Source organism: Penicillium verhagenii (genome assembly GCF_028828195.1).
Source record: "Penicillium verhagenii strain IBT 33310 chromosome Unknown utg000003l_segment0_segment0, whole genome shotgun sequence".
NCBI classification, from domain to species: domain Eukaryota; kingdom Fungi; phylum Ascomycota; class Eurotiomycetes; order Eurotiales; family Aspergillaceae; genus Penicillium; species Penicillium verhagenii.
Window position 1 is genome coordinate 252113 of NW_026643167.1, and position 20162 is coordinate 272274.

Sequence of the window (20162 nt, forward strand, 5' to 3'; positions counted from 1 at the left end):
CCGGTGCACATGTTGCCGTTACAGTATTCTGAATGGCTCGATGTTCTGATAATGTCTCAAGCATGGCTACTTGTGCACGCCATCGCGGCCACAGGTCTCCTGCGGCTGGACATTCGTCGCAATGGGTACGCCTGCTTGGTACTTCTGCCTCATGACCACTCACCGATCGTCAGCCATGATCTTGGCTGAAGGGCACACGGACCGAACACTCATGGAACCGCAAGACGGATGATGCGCTGTCTTAGCAGTGTCATACGTCGTTGGCACGAGGTGAGAGCGGATAGAAAGAGCGTGAGTGAACCCTCATATTATCAAGCACATGCTGACTATCTTTCAGGGCTACTAGCCAAGACGCTGCGAGACATGACGTATGTACAGCTGAACGAGCCTCACACGCGTCTTGCATCGTCGCCCACCTTTGCCATGAGGCGATGTATCTCGCTTTGGATACCGTTTCGAAGTGTGGAAGTCGACGTGAATCAGGATTGCCCGATCACTTCACTCTTTCGCCTTACCCACTGATACCGACCGAATCGTAGTCCTAGTCGAGAACACCATCTCTTGCTCCACATCCTTGGGAAGGTGAGGCAGTCATGCGACCAATACCGACCGAGAGCACACGATGCATGGGAAGGTGATGAAGCCTTGGTCTGATAAGCTTAGGTATCGAGGGACCCTTTCCCGGCCGGACCGGCTTCCTCGCCTACGGAGGGTGCGAGTTAGAAGGATGCCGGAGGTCCATCCGGTGGGTGGACAAATATTGCTTCTCGGAACGGGCGTCGATCGCCAAGGACCAGTTCAAGAAGATGCCAGTGGAGCATACAGACCTGCCACAAGGTTTGTTGCTTTCTGCTATTCTCTTCTTGCTCCTGTCGAATTTGGTGGTGGTCTTCGTCACCAGAGGAAAGAGAGCCATCGCTTTCGACGACAGTGATTCTGTCGAAGAAACAGCGAGAGTGCCAACTCCCTGCAGTCATGCGACAAGTGAGTGAAGCGACTGTTACTCAACTTCTGAGACAAAATGCTTCACGTCACAATCAACCAAGCCTTGCGTTCCATCCTGCCTCTGACAACTGCGCGAGGCATCTCCATTGGTAGTTTGCCAGTTTTCTGCCTCCACAGCGCATCGAAAATCCTCATCCGCCGTGCACATGTCGCCCTTCACGACTGGATGCTGCCATTGGGCAGAAAAATCATTCGAACCATTTTCCGTGGTGTACCAGAATCGGTTGTGGGGAGATTCTTTAATACAGCGCTCGTCACCGCCGCGAGAGAGATGGGAACGACATGCGTCTGCGAGCCCGCAAATTGAGCATTGCATCATTTGCTGAAGGGCCCTTCCTGTTTTCACAGATCCCTAATACCCAAGATAAGTTCCTCGCCTTTGATCTTTGGTGCCGGTGCTCGTTATTTACTGACACAGATTATACACCTCTCCCCCGACCGATGAAGACATTCAGCTCCGTTGCCCGTTGATGTTTCGCCATCGCTCGTGTCCATCAGCTAGGGCCAGGGTCACGAGTCTCAACCGCATCATTATATCCCGCGTGGATGACACCTATGAGCCTAGCCACCAAGCCGACCGAATTTGCGTCTCTTTCTCATCATGACAACACGAGCGATTCTTCCTTTGCAGCTATGTCCCGGCCAGCCCAATACAATTGAAGACTGCGCCAAACACCGAACTTGCGACCAGCCCAATCCATCACCCACCTCAAGTCAATACTACAGGGGTGGTTCGGCTGTCAGCCCGGTAGCTGGAAAGGTGAGTCAGGGATCGTTTCTCTGATCCAGTCACGAATACCGTGACCAGTGGGACGGCACACATCGAGCGAATGATGCATGCTTCAGGCTACAATAGACTGCCACCTTGCAGCCCATCTTGTATCAATGCACACGCCGCCAATGTCTCGCAAGAGTTGAGAATTGAATCAGTGTGCCAGACAAGTCTACAAACACACTCCACCATGGACAAAGAGCTATCGTGGCACACTATATGTGCTGAAGAGTTCTGAGGTCGAGGATGATAAATTGTGAGTGAACCCTTTTCGACGAATGTATACTAACATCTTCTGAAGGATGACTTGTCAAGTGTGGAACATCTCGGGCACATGGTGCAAACGCTCGAATTGATCCGACGACCCGCCTCTCATCCCACGAACACCCTGAACCGACGTGGATGAGCAGTACCAGACGAAGGTGCTTGGCATCAGCCTACTCGGAGCTGGGCGCGACTACAGAACGATTGATCAAGCAATGTCCTAGATGGTCCCGGTAGTGCGACCAACCCAGTATAGCGAGAAGGACAGGCCCCTCAGTTGAGCATACCGTGTGACGGTATGTCGTCTCGACATTGCACGCGGGCTCGGCCGCATGCAATCAATTACGATTGAATGGCATTCCCCCTTTCGTTTCAACGTCACATCTTGACGCCAAATATTCCTCGCCAATGTGATACCTCCAGCAAAGATGACAAACACGAATACCGCCCTCACAGTACACATGGGTTGCCGGATGATCAATGGCGACGAATGTATATGCCATGCACTCCTGGTGCCTTTGGATTTCCCGCTACCCAATATAAGCAGCCTTCGTCACGTTGACTGAGGTGGGGATCCAAGGCGGGTCTCGTGAGACGGGGAACATCATGAACATTGTCTGCTTTCAAGTCCAGCAATGAATGGGTCACTTTCCAGGCCATATTCCGGATATACGTTCATTTCCAAGTACACGTTGCCAGTTTCCCAAATGAGAGGGCATGCTGAGCAACATGCTCACGAAGGGCTTGACCGCCACGGTTGTCTGGCTCAAATCAGTGCCATGGCTGGACTTGGTCAGTCTTAGAGTCGGTCTTGTGGGAGTCGGTCTTGTGGGTGTTGGCTCGTGGGTGTTGGTGGGAGTCGGCCAATAGTTGAGTGGAGATCAGATACATATGCTCGGGGTATGCCCAATGGCCATCTCAATCAGTCCCAGCTGTGATATCAGCCAAGGAAAGAGGTCCGAAGCGATCTTGAAGAGTTGACTAGAGCAAGCATTGGTTGAGTTGAAAGTTGGAGACCGGCAGAGGCACGCCAAAGCGTGGTCTGTATTGTCAACCGAGCATCACATGAACAAGCCCAGCATTAGGCACTCGAACATGAAGAGTTGTGAATGAGAATCTTTTCTGACAAGGCCACTGTCATGTGCGGACCAACTCCGCAGGACGTCGCGTAAACAATACTGCACCGCGCGTCTGGGACGACCTCACCGCCTTTGCCGCCGGGTTGGATCAATAGCAGCTTCTTGCCAACGGACGGGCACGCCAATGCCAACCGTTCTCGCTTCGGAGACGCGACGCTGTGTTTCCATCCATGACGTGCCAGCGCTGACACCATTCGACATTCTTGCTCACTGTAAGTAGCTCATCTGTTGAACGTGTCTTTTTTGTCCGCAAAGCCCTGTCTACGACTTCCAACGATTTCCACGGACACTGCAGTCGAGCGAATATGCATTCCAGCCTGATCCACTTGGCATTTGCGATGACACGCTAGCAGTTGCCATCCCCATGCTTGGACAAACCTTCTCGGTCGAGAGTCGACGATACTCGGAACATGAGTGGAGGTTCAACACAGGGATTCATTTTATGCAATGAGAATCTTGATGGATGGACTCTGTTCAAGAGCTGATTGGACGTGATTACCAAGCGGCACGTATGACATTGCGCCCGCTGGTACTCGATGGTTTGTCGGTGGAGCGATCATGTCCAAATGTGGGTGACATGAAGCCACATCTGCCCAGCCATGCAGTGCAGTCTGCAAGCTTGGCAACTCTGGCCCGATTGACAAATCATTCACGTAGCCACCGCCGGTGTTCTCAGTCGAGAAGCTTGCATACAGTCTTTTAGTTCTCAGCACTGCAGAAAGCCTTTTCTTGATCATATCAGTCGTCCTGAAGTCTGGGAGATCTCATGCAAGGTGTTATAAATTGGCGCCGTCTCTCGCAGTTTCGACCAAATTACGGTCCTGCTCGAGCCGTTCAAATGAAATGGATCTCTCGCGATTCTTGTCGGTTGCTGGCCCGAATGGCACCATGGTTTCCAAACACCCCCTGCCATCCGATCACGTGATATATGGCCCTGGCCCCGATGTTGCTGAAGAGAAGTCGATTTGAGCTTCCAAAAATCCATGCCCATTTTATTGGCGAATCGAAAAATTCAGAGAATTCTGTACTCGGTGATATCAGTTTCACCCAGGATTTCACTCTGGTGGGTGTGGGGATCTACGAAGAGGAAGCCATAATTGTGTAAGGCTACCCGTCGAACTGCCGTGGCAGAACAAAGGAGGAGTCTTGCTTATTGGTGCTGGACATCTAGCTCAATTGCCTGTCATTCTGGTACAGCAGCGAGAGTTGCGCCAGGATGGTGAGGTACGATATGCAAGCTCGGTGTCTCTACGTTTCATCGTCCTGTTGAGTTTCTGTATCATCTGCGCCGTTGCGTACATTCCTGCATGGCTGCGTGAATGTCATCTTTGCTCGCTCTGGGCCCTTCTCAGCGCGCTTGTTAGCTCCTTTTCCAAACATAGCACGCTCTGCTGGCTTTGTCCTCGAGAATGCCATCGTGCTGAACGTGGGTGATGCGTCGTGACACAACGCTTGTTGGCCACCTCATCAATCACACATCTCAGCTATCGCACAGTTCATGTCTCATCAGATACACAGCTGTGCGTCGCTGCGTCGCTGATGTCTCGCAGTGCATGATCACCACGAGTCGTTGACTTGCCTTTTTAGGCGCATCTTCTGTTCCGCGTGAGCTGCTGACTGATGAAGAGCGACTTGAGGTTCTTTCGTAGTATTTTCAGATGCTTTCATCTAGTTTGAAGACGAGTGCTCGTCATACTGGGCAAATTCTAGGCCAGTAATGCAGATGATTATGCTTTCTTCCTGCATGTTGCTTCCGCCTACGTAGTTGCCCTGATAAGACCTTGATGATATATCCTTTTCGTAGACTGATGACTACTTTTAATGAGACACGTGCAGTATATCATGTTGTTCGACGGTCGTATTATGGTAGCCTTGTTATTGTGTGGGACAGGGAAAGCTCGCAACGTGACCGTCCACAAAAGACGTGAATGGTGTCATTTCATCGGATCTAGGGCTCACGCGTAGCGATGTGGGACTCAGGTTTGTAGCCGGTCGGGTTGTCGAGCATTAGCTTTATGTTTGTATCATACGTGGTCGACTTTGAATTAAGTTAATGCCAATTGTCTCATGATGTGTCGCATTCGTACCCAGAGGAGACTGGTGTAGACTTCATTGGTCATATTTTTATGAGACCGCTAGAATTTTTAGTCAGGCGTGCGATTTGGATGTCATAAAATAGCATACGTAGTTCAAAAAAATGTTGTTGATTCATTGAAGGAGGTGTCATATATTGTACACATATGGTATATATATATATCGGGAAGTTTGAGCCGAGTGGATTCTTGGTGTAGATTATAAGGATTTTTGACATAATCTAGCTTTCTGTATGAAATATAATTATCGGCCATATGCCACAAGTCATTTACTTGTCAAGCAGGACTTGACAACGGCTGTTGGCCTATAAGACAAATACAGTACTGTGGGTGGGATCTTCCAAATAGGATGGAGCGTGCGCGAGGGATGACACACCGCCTGAGCGCCTCGCTCCGTTTGACAACAACGCGTCCAGACTCAGGATTGACGGTCTGCTCATCGACGCGTCGACACTGTCATCATCGACAAATTGTTTCCAGTGCTGGTCACTAATTTCCAGGCTGATCACCGTTTCTAAGCTGGTCATCGTTACTAAGGTGGTCACCGTTTCAAGCTAGTCATCGTTTCAAGCTAGTCACCATTTCTAAGCTGGTCACCGTTTCTGAGCTGGTCACCGTTCATGAAGTCGTGCTCGATTATTTACCAACGCTCATTCAAGTGTTTGCACAGCATTTCAAGTGTTGAAAAGCCAGTCAACTGTTGATTAAGCCGTTTAAGTGTTGATGAAGCCGGGTAACCGTTTGAACAGCCGGCTCAACTGTTTAGACAGTCGGTCAACTGTTGACGAGAATAGGCTCAACTGTTTACGAATGGTCATTCAATTGTTTATTACATCAGGCTCACCTGTTTAGAAAGCCGGTCAACTGTTCAAGAATGCCGGTCGACTGTTCACGCACGCTCAGTCAACTGTTTACAAATGCTCATTCAACTGTTTACAAATGCTCATTCAACTGTTTACAAATGCTCATTCAACTGTTTGCAAATGCTCATTCAACTGTTGATGAAAACAGCCTCAACTGTTTACCAGAGCAGGCTCAACTGTTTACGCACGCTCAGTCAACTGTTTACAAATGCTCATTCAACTTGTTACGAGTAGTCATTCAACTGTTTACCAACACTGGGTCAACTGTTTATAAAATCAAGCTCAACTGTTCACCAGAGCAGGCTCAACTGTTTAGAAAGCCGGTCAACTGTTTATCAGAGCAGGCTCAACTATTTACGCACGCTCATTCAACTGTTTATTTTATGAAAACATGCTCCATTGTTTATCAAAGCAGGCTCCAATGTTCACCACTGGGTCAACCGTTTACGCAGGCTCATTCAACGGTTCAAGACGCTCAGTCAACTATCAACTTTACAGGCTGGTTGCCACCGGACTATGGATCACCGCATCTACCCGTCACCACCAACGCCAACCTCAACAGTCATCTCGGTTTTCCTGACCTGTGAGACAGACATGAACAATGCGCTCTTGCCGCGTGATGGTCTTTGACCGAGCCGACCAGCCTGGACGTGTGTGTATACATCATCTAGTTGTGTATACATCCTGTGAGATCAAATCCTGGACATGATACTACAATGCACGGCGAATTCGGTAACAGCAAAATGCTGGGTTTATCCATTCACTATACAACGCTATCTTGGAGTGAAAATAGGCTCTCAATGCGCTCTCCTGGTCCTACTGCCAGTCTCTTCGCCCGTGGCCCGGGCCTACAAAATTGAACTATCGATGTTGGAGCAGGTCTTGGCTTCTTCAACTGCAGAGCGAGAGTTGAATACTGGTCCCTAGCACCACGTAGAGGTGCCTGCACTTCGCTAGAGTTCCTTGGTGTCGCAGCTTCCCCCTGCGGAGAACTTGGTGATGCAGCGGTCTCCTGCAGAGAACTTGGTGATGCAGCGGTCTCCTGCAGAGAACTTGGTAATGCAGCGGTCTCCTGCAGAGAACTTGGTAATGCAGCGGTCTCCTGTAGAGAACTTGGTAATGCAGCGGTCTCCTGCAGAGAACTTGGTATCGCAGAGCCCGTCCTGCGAGGAACAGTTGATAACGCAGAGCCCGTCCTGCGAGGAACAGTTGATATCGCAGAGCCCGTCCTGCGGGGAACAGTTGATAACGCAGAGCCCGTCCTGCGGGGAACAGTTGGTATCGCAGAGCCCGTCCTGCGAAGCATGTTTGGTGACGCAGAGCTTGTACTGCGGACCCGTGGCCACGGAAACCCTCAAGCCTGCAGACAAGAGATGGAAACAATGACACACGGGAGTGTGAGGAGGAAAGTCCTGATTTTTTTTGGGCCGGAAATCTCGCGCCTTTTATGTCAAGTCGCCTAGGTCTCTTCACAGAAACCCCCTGCGCAAATTCATAGGAATGGCCACTGGTTTGGGAGGGCATTGGAAAAGTGACTTGAAAATCTTTGGTCAGAAGACGTACGTTCCATAGATCCGTGGTTGGCCTCATGTTGCCAGGGGGACCTGCCCTTGGTTCCGCCAAACGATCATCCAGACTCTCCATTTCTTGCGGTGGGTTACATTGGCGACTGGTTACCAGAATTGATGAAGTGGAATCCATGGGTATGATTGCTATGGCAATGGAATTGTGTTGCACTGCAAGTTGCGACAGATGTATTACAATACAGCATTCAAAGAGAGCTGAACGCATTCGACATGCACATCAATTATGAGTACTACTGCAATCATTATCGTGCATTGATGTAAAAAGCTTCCGCAACGCGCGTTATTCTTGTTCACATCCGTCTGAGAACCCAATGGGTACTGTAATATCAAGCACGATGCTTGAAAAGAGTGGACCTTGGGACCAGGGTTGAAGGAGAGCGGGCGCCGCTCTTGTGCGACATGCTTGCTGCGATGCGTCGCAAAAGAGGCAATAATTTGGCCAGCTGACTTGATGAGAGAAGACCTTAGAAATTTCAGGCATCCTCCCTAGGCAGGCGCAGTGCGGGTATCTAGCGTTGCGTATGCATCTCAAGCTAAGGAGGTAGCGGAAGCAAAGACCTTCATGGCTAAAAAAAAGGATCCGCGACATACAGGGAGCTAGGCTAACAGCCGTCAAGGGACTGTTAATGGCAGAGAAATAAGGAGCGGGCGAACGCCTCATTGACGACCGTCCAGATCATCACATTGTAAGGAGATCTGACGTCTCAGTCGGTTCTCAGTCGGTACTTTCCCACGTATTACAGTACTGCTCTCTATCGCTGACTACATGCTGCCTCTCAAAAGTTCACGGTATCCTGGTCATTGCCCAATTGATCTCCGGTGTGGAACGGAGCCGTTCTTGGACCAGCTGGTTTCGATCGACGCAACCCACGTGCCAAATAAGGTTTAAGGTGCCGGCCGATCATTTCGATCTCGCCGTCCCACTCTCCACCCCTCATCTGAGTTATGCACCCTACTCAGGACGATTACCTTGGCCACTGGCAAATTCTCGATCATGAGGTCAACAAATGACTACGAACATAGTAAAATACTCTCTTGCTCACCTCTCTGCAATTGACGCGCGTGGCAGGGCAAAACCTGAGGGTTCACGAGTACCTTTCTAAGTACCCTGGTAAGTACCCCGGCAAGACTTTGGCTGATGTGCGGGCCCTGCTCTTGCAAATCGAGCTTTCCGGCCACATTACCACGGACCCGTTTGGGCTCCTGTTTCCAACAAACTTGATTGGTTAGGCGCTTCCTAAGGCATTACTTTGATGCGGAGAATCCCGTGTCCCCCATTATGACCCACAGGCCCCACCGTTTACAGCCAATCAGATGCCAGCCTGTACCCTAGAAAGGCGTGGATCACTTTCTAGAATTCCCATGTGGAACAAGACCCACTGTCGATGTAACATCCTGGACCACGAGCCACGGAACTTCATCCTTCACCGGACTTACAAGTTAGCTCTAGAACCTTGTCTCTCTCTAAAATTGATATTAATAGCGAGCTCGTGTACATATGCTGCTCATAACATGTTCTCTGAACGCGCATAGATTAGACACCTGGTAGTTGGGAATAAAGTTACATATTAAGAACAATCTTCTGGTTGCTAATGCGTCATGGCCTGCCTGACCTAAAGCTCTATCTCATAATTGCCCTTCGCATATGCTTGGAGTAGGTATGTAACCTATACCGTAGCTGGCTGGTTTGAGTGGATCGAATTTTGACGGTCGGGAATTGGCTTCTGGCTCCTACCGGGGCCAGTGAAGTGGTCCCATCGCTGCCCCGTGTTTGGGATCCGATCGAAAAAAGCCGAGTGACTGGATCAGTTCGGTATTGAAAGTCTTCACGGCATGTGAAAGGACAGATGGACCCCTTGATCTCGCTGATTTACCCTGACTTTGGATCGCGAGAGCAGACAATTGTGAATCTTGACGTTGTTGGGCTGATCGCAGGCATGGAGCTTCGCAGCCAACATGAGAGGCGACTCCCCTAGAAGATCGGGACAATCGACATCAACCAGCTCCTCTCTCGCAAGGCTTGCAACGGCGCGAAGGTCTCCGTAGATAACAGCCAGATGCAGGATTGTTTGGCCGCGGTGATCCTTCCTATTGATCTTGGCCCGAGAATCTCCCAATAGCATTTCCAAAATTTCACACTGTCGGTATTCTAGAGCCACCAGGAAGGGTTGCTGGACTTTCGGATCTTCGCTGTAGAACTCAATATCTTTGCGGCGAAGCAGCTGCTGGACGATCGAGACACTGCCCTGTGTGATGGCCATCGACAGAGCAGTCTGACCATAATAATTGCTTAAAGACGGACGAAGATCATCACACTCCAACAGGAGATCGACAGCCTTGTGATCCTCCGCTTGGACGGCAAGCATCAAGGGCGTGTGTCTTCCATGAATATTGTTGATATCCGTAGTGCATCTGCAGAGGTACTTTTGGAGCCCGTCAGGTTTTAGGAATCGTTGCCTTTCTTTAAGCAGTGCCGGGCCATGGTAGGATGAAGCGGGTGGCATGGTAGTGGTAAGGTTGGACGAATTGTATAAAAATGAGAGATAAGACGTAATGTAGATCGACGAACATGAAGACCTGGATGTGGCTCTATATATGCCCGCAAGATCATCAGTGAGATCAGTAGAGAGTAGCTCATAGATCCATATCATACTTGTAGACTGCATTCTTGTGTAAATATGTTGCATTGGTAAGTGCCGACGTGAACGTTCCTTTCAAGCATTCGTTGTGGTATAACGTGCGTGACATTCCACTAGTACTACTCAACAAGAATGATAATATTCATAACATCTAGCTAAGACTTTATTATAGTTTTGGTAATGCAAGAAAGCTCGTTGGAAAAGCATCAATCTGCTCCCAGGATCCACTTTCGTGCTCCGAGGACCATTTATGCCACCATTTAGGATCTAAAGCTATGCTCCCGGCAGCTAGGTACTGTCTTCCGTGAGCCCTCCTTGATCTGACTGTCGGTATGGTACTGATTGAGTTCAAGATCTAGTTTAAAATTAATCATTTGCTGGGGGTGGAGATTTCTACAGTATACTATACACAATAGCATGTCTGCTTTATTACCGTATTTACTCAAACTATGTTCTCTATGAATCATTTGTACCCCATGGACGCAGTGTCAGTAAGATAGAGGAGGCTTGAGTCATGCTCAAAAAGCCACCCGGTGTAAATGGGTAAACATCTTGAAATTAATATCGGACCTCCAGTTGATGCGTACAGGATCAGTTAGTGGTAACATACTGATGAAGCGCTCATTCCGAGTGTAAATTATGTCTTGGACTGTTTGCTCATCCTTTTGACTCGACATGACTGGGGTCATGGCTGAATTGACACTGTGTTGAAACCTCTTAAGCTATTTCCTTTTCCAAGACCATCTGCTGTGCAATGTCAGACCAACTTCTCGAGCGCAATTAGAAATCGAAGTCAATCTAAAAATCACATCGCGCCATACCCGGATTTCTTTGTAGTTGAGACTACCATAGTGAGGCGCAGATCAGTGCAAGAATAATCTCATGTGGCCCATTATCTTGCGTCCTTCTCTTCCGATATTTGGGCCACCAGGGACGGCATTCGTAGCAAATTGTACCCATATAGAGGCGCAATTTTTGACTCCTGTGACTTTCCAAATAACCTCCACCTTTGAGTCTGGGGTATAAATTATAGCAGATTTTCATCATCCCCACCACATTTATCACTTCTTTGCTTTCTGTAAAGAAAATTCCCAAGCCTCCACCACATCTGACAGTCTTGTTCCTCCTTGTAATGGCTCCAAGAACTCGCTCGTCCAGCCGCCAAGGTGTCAAGAACGATCCTGAGCGGGTGATGCTTCTGGGAGAGACTCTCGACTCTCCAAACGATGACATTTCTCCTCGGTGCGAGCGAGATACTTCCGCTGTTTCCCAATGGCTTAAGATCCGGAAAGCTGCAAAGATGACCATTCGAATGCGGATTCGGAGCCAAACCCATGGGCAACGATTATCGCTCCTACTCGGCCAGCCGGACGTTGACCGGAAGGGTCCCATTGAGAGAAAGCGATCCAAAGAACCCACCAAGGAAGCTCTGAGGCTAGACTGGATGCGAAGACTGCGCCCGAAACCACACCGGCGTGTCTAGTCACTGGCAACACGAGAACAAATGAGGAGAATGACGGGGTCCACAGTTGAGAATAGCGAATACGCTATGTTATTTTTATTTACAGCAATTATTGTGGGATATTTCTGTAACGGCCTTATATCAAAGTAGCTTCATCAATGAATAGTTTCCATTCCCTTAATTCTAAGAACTTTCCAAAAGCTGCGGAATATTGATCATTCCGAAACCCCGAAGGCAGTCTCAATGCGTCTGGTAATTATGAACATGATATTTTTCCAAAGAGAGTCGTCTCTTAATACCAGATTTCCCCAACATGTGCGGCCAGAGTTTCCTCAAAGCTCCAAAGGCTGGCCCAGTAAGAACATTATACAACAGACCGGATATTTTTACTATTTACGAGAGCAATATTTCTTGACAATTTGATTGCAAAAATCCATTCGGACTTTGAAGTCTTTCACGCAAAAGACTACAGAGAGCCCCGACCTAAATCAAAGCCTTCTCCCCAAAGCCCACCTCCATTGGACATATATCTCCAACAAACAAGTTACATGAAGCCGTGCCGCTCACACGACTAATCTTTCAAGTGATGCCCAAATAAAAATGGTGATCAGCTGGGTCTATTTCTTGTCAGCTTCTGACAGCCATCCGCAAGGGACGAGCGAACTTACCTCAAGTGCGATTACCCACGATACCCGCAGAATGCCGACAATTGCAATTACCAGCAACATCACCGTCAGAGCCGCTAGATAGTATAATACCCGCCTGAAGGTCGTCTGGCCTTCAGTTTCATGCTGAAGGAGCCACCAATACCACATCGTCGCTCCCAGATAGTCAACGCAGAGAATGAAGAGACCACCTTGATGGGCAGAGTCTAGAATGAAACTGCCAACAAGGGCGATCGCCAGCTTGGCCACGGTAGAGAGTATGACGAGAACTCGGGCCAGGATAAGGAGCATTCGCGGTGTCGCACCAAATCGGCGCTGCTGAGAGTTTATTCGAAGAAACTGCAACGCCTTAGCTCAGAGGTCATCTCAGAAGGGACCTGCAAGACCTACTACTTGAAGGGGTGGTAGTATTGTCGAAAGCCAAAGCAGTACCTGGCTCCACAAAAGAGATCGTTCGCTCCAGAAGAGGCCAGAAAGTACAGTAAATAGAATGCAAGAGGTCGTACCCACAGCATAATCGATCTTGTAGGCGGACCATTTGGATCCAAAGCGACACAACAGAAACAGCCTGATCAGGCTGAGCAGCAGGATCACGGTCACCAGAACGGATGGGACATTCTGCTTGGAAATCATGGTCACGGTTCCGGACGGAAGAAGACTTGACCTCTGTCTAGTGAGCGGGAGCCTTTATTTATGTACCTGAGCCATAGCCATACAATTACAATTTCATGATGGGTTCCAAAAAGTTGTCCTTTGAATCTTGGAAACTTTCCCTCGCTTTCTACGACCGCCCGCAGAATACTGATACCATATGTTCCAGAATAGGCGGTACCTATAAAGTTGCTGCTATTATCCTGGTGAATGAAGGGCATGTTAGGGCTCTACATTTTGCAACCTCGCAAAATTCCACCCTCACAATGAACACGTTTAGAGAATCTCGCTATAGTTGAGGCAAGGTGGAAATTTGACAACTAAATGTCTCACTTTCTGAATCTGCAAGGTAACTTTGAACAGATTCTGCGAATAGAATAGGATTTTGATCCACTCCTGGGTATATGTTTGTGCTAGACACTTCAAGGCTATAGCAAGACTTGCAAGACTTGCAAGGATAATTGATATTTCAAGTCCAGCGTCTTGGCTGATAATGCACTGAGTGTTTCGCAAAAGAGCCTGACGTTCTATTCCAGGCGCAGTGCTTATACTTGAATAACGATGACTTTACTTCTGAATGCTGTAGACATGCTTACAAGGAACATGTGCCTACAGGTCTCTAGTGTGACCCATCGGTGGGACTATACTGAGTACCCAAATCTCAGAGCTTGAAGATCTATTGCTGCCTGGGTACAGTACAAATGCACATACATCGCCAACCGCATTATTGGAACAAACCAAAGGAAACAAGTTAATCGATTTCTGTCTAGCAAGCAAAGCGTATTCCTCATTTTCAAGAGTCAAATTCCAAGGGCTTAAATCTTTTGAACAATGAGTGTAACTGTAGCTGATTTTCTAATTTGCAAAATTCAAAGACGAGGCGTCAATATGACGGCTTGAAATTCGATTCATAGCCGAGAAAACGAGTATACGGTAGCTATGATTGCAGGAATCTTCCCAAGTATCGCAGCGCTCATCCTTTCCTGCATTACAGAAGATTGCCCAAAGAAATGAAATTGGCGCCAAGGACTGTCACATGTGTTGGGGAAGGCTGTTCACTGCAGATCACGACATTCGAGCGACCGCGGCTTGCATCACTGCTTCGGAGTACGCCACCAGGCTGTATGTCAACATCATATGCATCCCGTGAAAACTGAGCTGCCAGATCCGGGCGAGCCCGATGCGCTCCAGGGGCTCGAGAAAATAGAAGGCGAAAGACAAGGAACCGATGATGACTATTCGACCAAAAGCCATCGCCAATGGCGAAGCGCCGGTTACTGGTTCGGCCAGGGCATGAATTGTCGGCGTCAAAGACAACATGATCACCGATGCCAGATGAATGGAAGAGGTGTCGGAAGGTTTCTGGTTGTTCTCATCATAAAGGAGCCCTTGCGGTAGGCTTCCAAACGCGATGACAGCCAAAGCCGATGTATATCCTAGCTGTAGCCATGGCTGAGCTGGAAAGAGAAAGACAATGGTGGGAGTTGCCGCCGTCCAAATCAAGAAAAGCACCCCAGCGTGAAGTCTTAGCTGTTGCTGATTCAACCTCTCGTGGGATGTGCAGAAAATCCGATGGAAGAAAACACCTAGGTGCCAAAGTATGACACCCACACCAAACGCAATCACCGCCAGAGCTTCGGGGATGTCATTTTGCGACGAGGGAAAGTGGAAAACGAGAAACTGAAGAAGAAAAACAATGAAGTAAGAGAGGCCGAAACCACTGATGATGGCACCGAGCACGCGATCGGGCAGGTCGTACGAGTTGATTGCATTCATTGCGAATTTGAGAAGCAGAAATTCTGCTGCGTGGTATTCCTGGGTGCATCTCTGGATTTATAGACAAATGGAAGGAGCACATTGACAACCGTATCTCTGTGAATATTTTTTTTGCAGATTCTGTTGATCACCGAAACAGTGTCCCGAGATGGGGAGGTGAAATCTCCCACACCACTCAAACAGGTTCTCAAAAGTGAGGCCTTCCAAAGATCACCCGTTGAACCAACTTTCGAATCACCAGTGTCGCTGAATATTTTCCAGCTCACCAGTCTTCATCAATTTATCGACTGTTTATTTAACTGCTAGAGCCAGTCTGGGCTATTTGTCAATCTCACGGTGCCGAGATAGCAAGTCCACGTCTTCAATCCTTTGCAAACTCCGCCGCGTGCAAAGATGAATGGTGACGAGCACATAATTCGTGAGCTTGGTCGACAGCGGGCACAAAACGCGTACTATCGGGATTGCTATGCCCTGTTCAAATCACTGCAAGACCTCGCAGAACAGACGTCCAACGAACTGCGGAGCATCTATAAATCAGATGGCGATCATTCGGCCTACTCCATCCACCGGATCTTATGGCAGCTTCAGAACAATGTTTCCGCCTTGATTGAGCAGGCATGCGAGGCGCAAGACACTTGCGAAGAGCTGTGCCCGGTTGACCTCGTCTTCTCCGCTCGGGACGTTTTGGAACCCATAAAGAGGCTGTACAGCGATGCAAATACCGCCCCGCTTGGCAGACATGCGATCGGAGACAAGAAATACTAAGTCGGACCTCGGCTGACAAGTAATAGCAAGAGCATTTGGTGATTGTTTGCGAAAGGTTAATTCAAGTCAATTTGTGATTCACTATCTTGTCTCGCTACTTGCGGAACAGCCAAAAGCCGGGCCGTCGAATTGTTGCGGATGGCATCAGGAAAGCATACCAATGTCAATCAGTCGAGAGTAGAATATCAAAGCTTCAGCGTCTACAGGTCCCATGGCATCCAGATTAACTGTGAGAGCAAACACCAAAGGGCCACAGGACGCGTTTGAGCCCCATGACCTGGATCGCAGCCCGCGAGAATACACCAGTGCGACAATTAGATACAACAACAAAAGGGCTGGATGAGCCATATGAAAAACGCGGCAACGGAACAGGATGCGGCTAGCCATATCAGTGTGAGCATTAATCCTCCCAAGCCAGCCTGGACCCCGAATGGGTGCAAGCTTGTCTTGATTCCCGCGGTGAAAAGACCGTACATCACGGTGACTCCGACCGTGGCGACAGCGAGCAGCAATGCCGAAACCTATTTAAGTCAGAGAATTGCCATGAAGGCGGTTCCAGCGTGACTTACTATACAAGACAACGCAAGGAGTCTGTTTCCCCGAGCCCAAAATGTCCTCCGAGCCCCAAGAATCACGACCAAGACGGTGGTGACAAATCCAGAAATGTAAAGGCTGATAATCCAATGCGAAAGCTTTTGATAGCCCGAGATGGCTTTTTCATCAACCTTTGGCAGCACTTTGTCGATTTCGACGGGCGTAGAGTCAAGCACGGCAGACAGATCAAAGGAGAAAGATGTGCGAGGCTCCGAACACACGGCCTTGGAGCCGTCGCGTGATTTGCAGTAGCCCCAGAGCCCAACGTAATAGTATTGGAATAGATGTGATTTCAACTCTGTCAACTGAGCATGGATCGCGCCTTGGGCAGCCGATGTGGCCGCCGCGGACGCGTCTATCGCGCCAGCATATACGCCGGATGCCGTGTCGGTGAAGCTGTTGCCAGCTCCTTCGCTAATATCCGGGGGATGGAAATTGGGAATGGCGGGAGAGTCACGGATGACCAAATGGTCGAATTGTGGAAAGTCGGTAAGATCGATCTACTTCATCTTTAGCCAAAGATTCATGCAATGCGGAGTGAAAGAGTATCCCACTTTCATAAAGTACAATCCATTCGGTGCAGATGGTGAAGTGCAGCCGACAAAGACAATGGACAGACAGACAAGAACCGCCACCGATAGAGACAACGCGATCGCCGAGATAATCTGGTCCAATCTGCTTGCTCCGGGGAGCTTCATAATGGCTGCACGAGATGTCGCAGCGGAATAGCGGGGTAGAAATGTTCTAAGTGAGATGAATGGAGACTTTTCAGGCTACACCCCGTGCAGAGGCGTCGATATTAAGTAAGGAGAGGCGGTTGGTGTCCGAAGCCGATGTCTTGTGAATGTGAACTTGCGGCCTCACTTTGTGATTTGCTGTCTTCTTTGGAAGTCAACTTTTTCTTGCCACAACTGATGCGTCCAATCTAAATGCTGAGCGTCGTGACAGAAATGAGATGGTCGCCTAGATTCAAGTGCACCTCTCGAGCTGGGCAATAACTCCAATCTATTGACCTCAATAAGTAGACGACACAATTTCGTGGAGCAAGGGTATGGTGAGGCATAGTTTGAGCCATCTATTTATTAGGACATCGTAGTCGCCTCAAATATCCATCTCGGCGACAAGACCCCTAGACCTTATATAAAGTCACCTCGCGACGACGCTCTGTATCTAGATGCTTGTTCCAGGTTTCCAAGTGCACTTTCATACACTTTTATAGAACCAATCCGAGCCTACCATGGTGCCTACCAGTCAATCAGAATTGGCAGATCTGGAGCGCAAGTTATTCTCATACCATCAAAGTCACTTCCAATTATCTGCCAGAGTACATCTCTCCCACCTGACATTCGAAAAAGGGTTTCGCGCATGGATGGATGACCGTGACAATGTCCAGCGCTTGAAAAAAACCCTGGAAATTCAAGGCTGTCGTCGGCTCATGAGAGACAACCATGTGCCCGTAGTTGTGCCCCGATCTGACTGGGAGCGTCGTGTGAGTCCGCGCTACGGCAATGGCATTATGCCCAGCTTGAATGTAGACCTGGACTACCGACTGCGTGCGTTGGATCACGAGAATTTGATTGCAGCAGCCCGGAAGAAGCTCGAGCCGGAAGACCAGTGGTGGATTGTGGATGTCTACGTGACTGACGATGAAGGTACGTTGAGTGGCCTACAAGCTCTGCCCTATAAGCTCCCTTCGATGCGGCCGAAGCTGACATTTCTGATACCATCGTAGAGGGTCAAGATCTTGACAGAGATCTTCTGCAGGAAAAGTTCGTCCAATCTTTAAAAGAAAGATACCCAAACGACAACCGACCACCCGACGGGTTGATATACGAGCGAATCAACTACTACGAAGGGTACCTGGATGGACCCAAGGACCAATTGGCTGCCAACAACTGGTGGGTCATATTGCAGGCCGTGGCGGGCAGCAAAAAAGGTGGATACCTGCGACGTTTCTTCAAGAATGCGGCCCTCCATCGAAAGCTGAATTCCTTGCTGGTCATCCGGGGACTCTGGGAAGGCATGCGGATTGGACTGCTACATAAAGTGACCGCCATGCACTGCGATGAGGTACGTCAATATTCCGTCGCCCTGAGATGCATGGGCGGATCCGGACTAACATGGATGCCGCATGTAGCCAATGATCTGCTACTGGGACCTGATTTTCCAGACATTCCTGACACTGGTCGGGGGAAGGACTGATCTACTACCTCTGATAGACGGGGTCACCGTTGGTTTGATCCAAGCCCGTTCGCCAAAGCTCTCCGCAAATGACTTACAGTTCCTGCAACTCCAAATGAACGAGGGAACGCTCTTTGCAGAGTTTGAAGAGGATCATCGAAAGGACATCTGGGAACGATTGAAAAAAATCGATTATCCAATTCCAACGCTGAAAACGTTTTTCAAGGATCGCATCTACCTTGAAGTCGCGCAGAGTGTTATGAAGCGACTGTTCATCCAGCCGCGCGATGAGATTTTCACCATTGACACAGGGGTGTATAGTATCTTCGACACTGCCATCCCGATATCGCTGAGGAAGGAACGTCTACGGTCAGATCTCCTGGAATTTTGGCGGTTCAGTTTCCAGTATGGATTTGAGTTGACCGATCATCAGCGCCGTAAATGTCTCAGGAGCCCTGACAATGAGCATACGCCGGACCAAGACACGGATCAAGCTTTTCCGTTCCACCGATCAGCCATGTGGCAGCATTTCTGTGGTATCCTGAGAGCCAGGGGATTTCTACCACCCGGCAGCATGACGCAATCGTCGCCCGTGATTGAACTTCCGCCTCTGGTGCCTTGCGACTATCCAGAGGATCCCTCGCAGGAAATTGATGTCGCCAAGAGATGTGGAAAACCCTTTGCCAATACGCGGCAGGCAGATTGGTTCGCCCTGTCAGCCGAGTCGCTACAGCAGCCTGAAACAGCGACGCGCGTGTCGGCAGTATTCCTCCGCCGATGGGTCTTTAAAGCTTTCTTTGGGTATCTCATGGACCGTGGGGGGAGCGGTACGTTCGTGCATCGCGGTTTCGAAGCAGATCCCGCGGTACGGGACGATCACGCCAACACCGCCGAAGGACACCATCATCCGACCGCCCTGACGGCGCCCCACACAACGGCAGAAGCCCCGAGCAACCTGCCGACGTCTTCATCTGCCCCCATGGCGGACTCGTTTGCTCCCATGATTTCAGCCTCAGCAGGAAGCTTGCTAATTGGATATATCATGCATGTCAAGATTCAGGAGATCAGGGAGACCTTATACCTACCGATCGACCCGTCATTCATGACTGAATTCTGCAACGGGCTGGCGCAACATAATTTTGAAGTTTTCGTTCTCGAACCCGCTCCTGGGACCAGTTCCGAATTTCTTCTTGGGAGGGTATCTGACATGCCTCGCTATATTTATCCACAGCATATTTTTACGCACTATCTAGACTATCCTGCTTCGGAACTTCATGCACAGTTCAACGCAGAGACTGCTTTTGTAGACGCCGGGAGGAAAAGACGACGGATCGATGGACGAGAAGAGATGGAACAGGAAATGATGGAAGAGGCAAAGACATGGCTCGAAGAAGAAAAAGCCAAAATTCACAGGAGGAACCGACCGCAAACGATTGATCTTGAATTCAGCGTGTGATGCAGACATTGCGGTTTCGACTGTACTGGTGAGATTTTGGGTCGTTCTGGCAGGCGTAGTGCAAACAAATATAAACAAGTTGACTTTATTTCAGGCTTCTCCGACTGGTTCGTTATGAATAGTCACCGTGTTTCTTCGTCTCTTCAGTACCTCTTTACAATCGCGAAGAAGAGATATCTCAATATACGTAGACCCAGGATGGACCTCCACTTAAGAGGCAGTTTGGTACGACCAGCATGGTTTCAGATCAG

General features: G+C 49.2%; 10 protein-coding genes across 10 annotated transcripts; 4 read left to right on the plus strand and 6 right to left on the minus strand.

Moving 5' to 3' along the window:
• Window positions 1-1021: 1021 nt before the first annotated feature.
• Window positions 1022-1312, plus strand: N7466_001495 (uncharacterized protein; the record flags this gene model as incomplete). The annotated part of the gene is made up of 1 exon (XM_057160893.1): window positions 1022-1312. One exon carries the CDS (start codon window positions 1022-1024, stop codon window positions 1310-1312), a length of 291 nt encoding a protein of 96 aa, XP_057024178.1.
• Window positions 1313-5578: 4266 nt separating this feature from the next.
• On the minus strand, window positions 5579-5800 carry N7466_001496 (uncharacterized protein; the record flags this gene model as incomplete). The annotated part of the gene is made up of 1 exon (XM_057160894.1): window positions 5579-5800. One exon carries the CDS (start codon window positions 5798-5800, stop codon window positions 5579-5581), a length of 222 nt encoding a protein of 73 aa, XP_057024179.1.
• Window positions 5801-6899: 1099 nt separating this feature from the next.
• Window positions 6900-7442, minus strand: N7466_001497 (uncharacterized protein; the record flags this gene model as incomplete). Its single annotated transcript, XM_057160895.1, has 1 exon — window positions 6900-7442. The coding sequence occupies one exon, from the start codon at window positions 7440-7442 to the stop codon at window positions 6900-6902; it is 543 nt and encodes a 180-aa protein (XP_057024180.1).
• Window positions 7443-9548: 2106 nt separating this feature from the next.
• N7466_001498 (ankyrin repeat domain-containing protein) lies at window positions 9549-10226 on the minus strand (the record flags this gene model as incomplete). The annotated part of the gene is made up of 1 exon (XM_057160896.1): window positions 9549-10226. The coding sequence occupies one exon, from the start codon at window positions 10224-10226 to the stop codon at window positions 9549-9551; it is 678 nt and encodes a 225-aa protein (XP_057024181.1).
• A 1267-nt stretch (window positions 10227-11493) lies between these two features.
• On the plus strand, window positions 11494-11844 carry N7466_001499 (uncharacterized protein; the record flags this gene model as incomplete). Its single annotated transcript, XM_057160897.1, has 1 exon — window positions 11494-11844. The coding sequence occupies one exon, from the start codon at window positions 11494-11496 to the stop codon at window positions 11842-11844; it is 351 nt and encodes a 116-aa protein (XP_057024182.1).
• A 462-nt stretch (window positions 11845-12306) lies between these two features.
• On the minus strand, window positions 12307-12779 carry N7466_001500 (uncharacterized protein; the record flags this gene model as incomplete). Its single annotated transcript, XM_057160898.1, has 2 exons — window positions 12307-12399; window positions 12492-12779. 2 exons carry the CDS (start codon window positions 12777-12779, stop codon window positions 12307-12309), a joined length of 381 nt encoding a protein of 126 aa, XP_057024183.1.
• Window positions 12780-14204: 1425 nt separating this feature from the next.
• N7466_001501 (uncharacterized protein) lies at window positions 14205-14915 on the minus strand (the record flags this gene model as incomplete). The annotated part of the gene is made up of 1 exon (XM_057160899.1): window positions 14205-14915. One exon carries the CDS (start codon window positions 14913-14915, stop codon window positions 14205-14207), a length of 711 nt encoding a protein of 236 aa, XP_057024184.1.
• Window positions 14916-15308: 393 nt separating this feature from the next.
• On the plus strand, window positions 15309-15680 carry N7466_001502 (uncharacterized protein; the record flags this gene model as incomplete). Its single annotated transcript, XM_057160900.1, has 1 exon — window positions 15309-15680. The coding sequence occupies one exon, from the start codon at window positions 15309-15311 to the stop codon at window positions 15678-15680; it is 372 nt and encodes a 123-aa protein (XP_057024185.1).
• Window positions 15681-15994: 314 nt separating this feature from the next.
• Window positions 15995-16972, minus strand: N7466_001503 (SUR7/PalI family protein; the record flags this gene model as incomplete). Its single annotated transcript, XM_057160901.1, has 3 exons — window positions 15995-16201; window positions 16250-16774; window positions 16829-16972. 3 exons carry the CDS (start codon window positions 16970-16972, stop codon window positions 15995-15997), a joined length of 876 nt encoding a protein of 291 aa, XP_057024186.1.
• Window positions 16973-17511: 539 nt separating this feature from the next.
• N7466_001504 (uncharacterized protein) lies at window positions 17512-19911 on the plus strand (the record flags this gene model as incomplete). The annotated part of the gene is made up of 3 exons (XM_057160902.1): window positions 17512-17926; window positions 18007-18344; window positions 18412-19911. The coding sequence occupies 3 exons, from the start codon at window positions 17512-17514 to the stop codon at window positions 19909-19911; spliced, it is 2253 nt and encodes a 750-aa protein (XP_057024187.1).
• Between the last annotated feature and the right edge of the window lie 251 nt (window positions 19912-20162).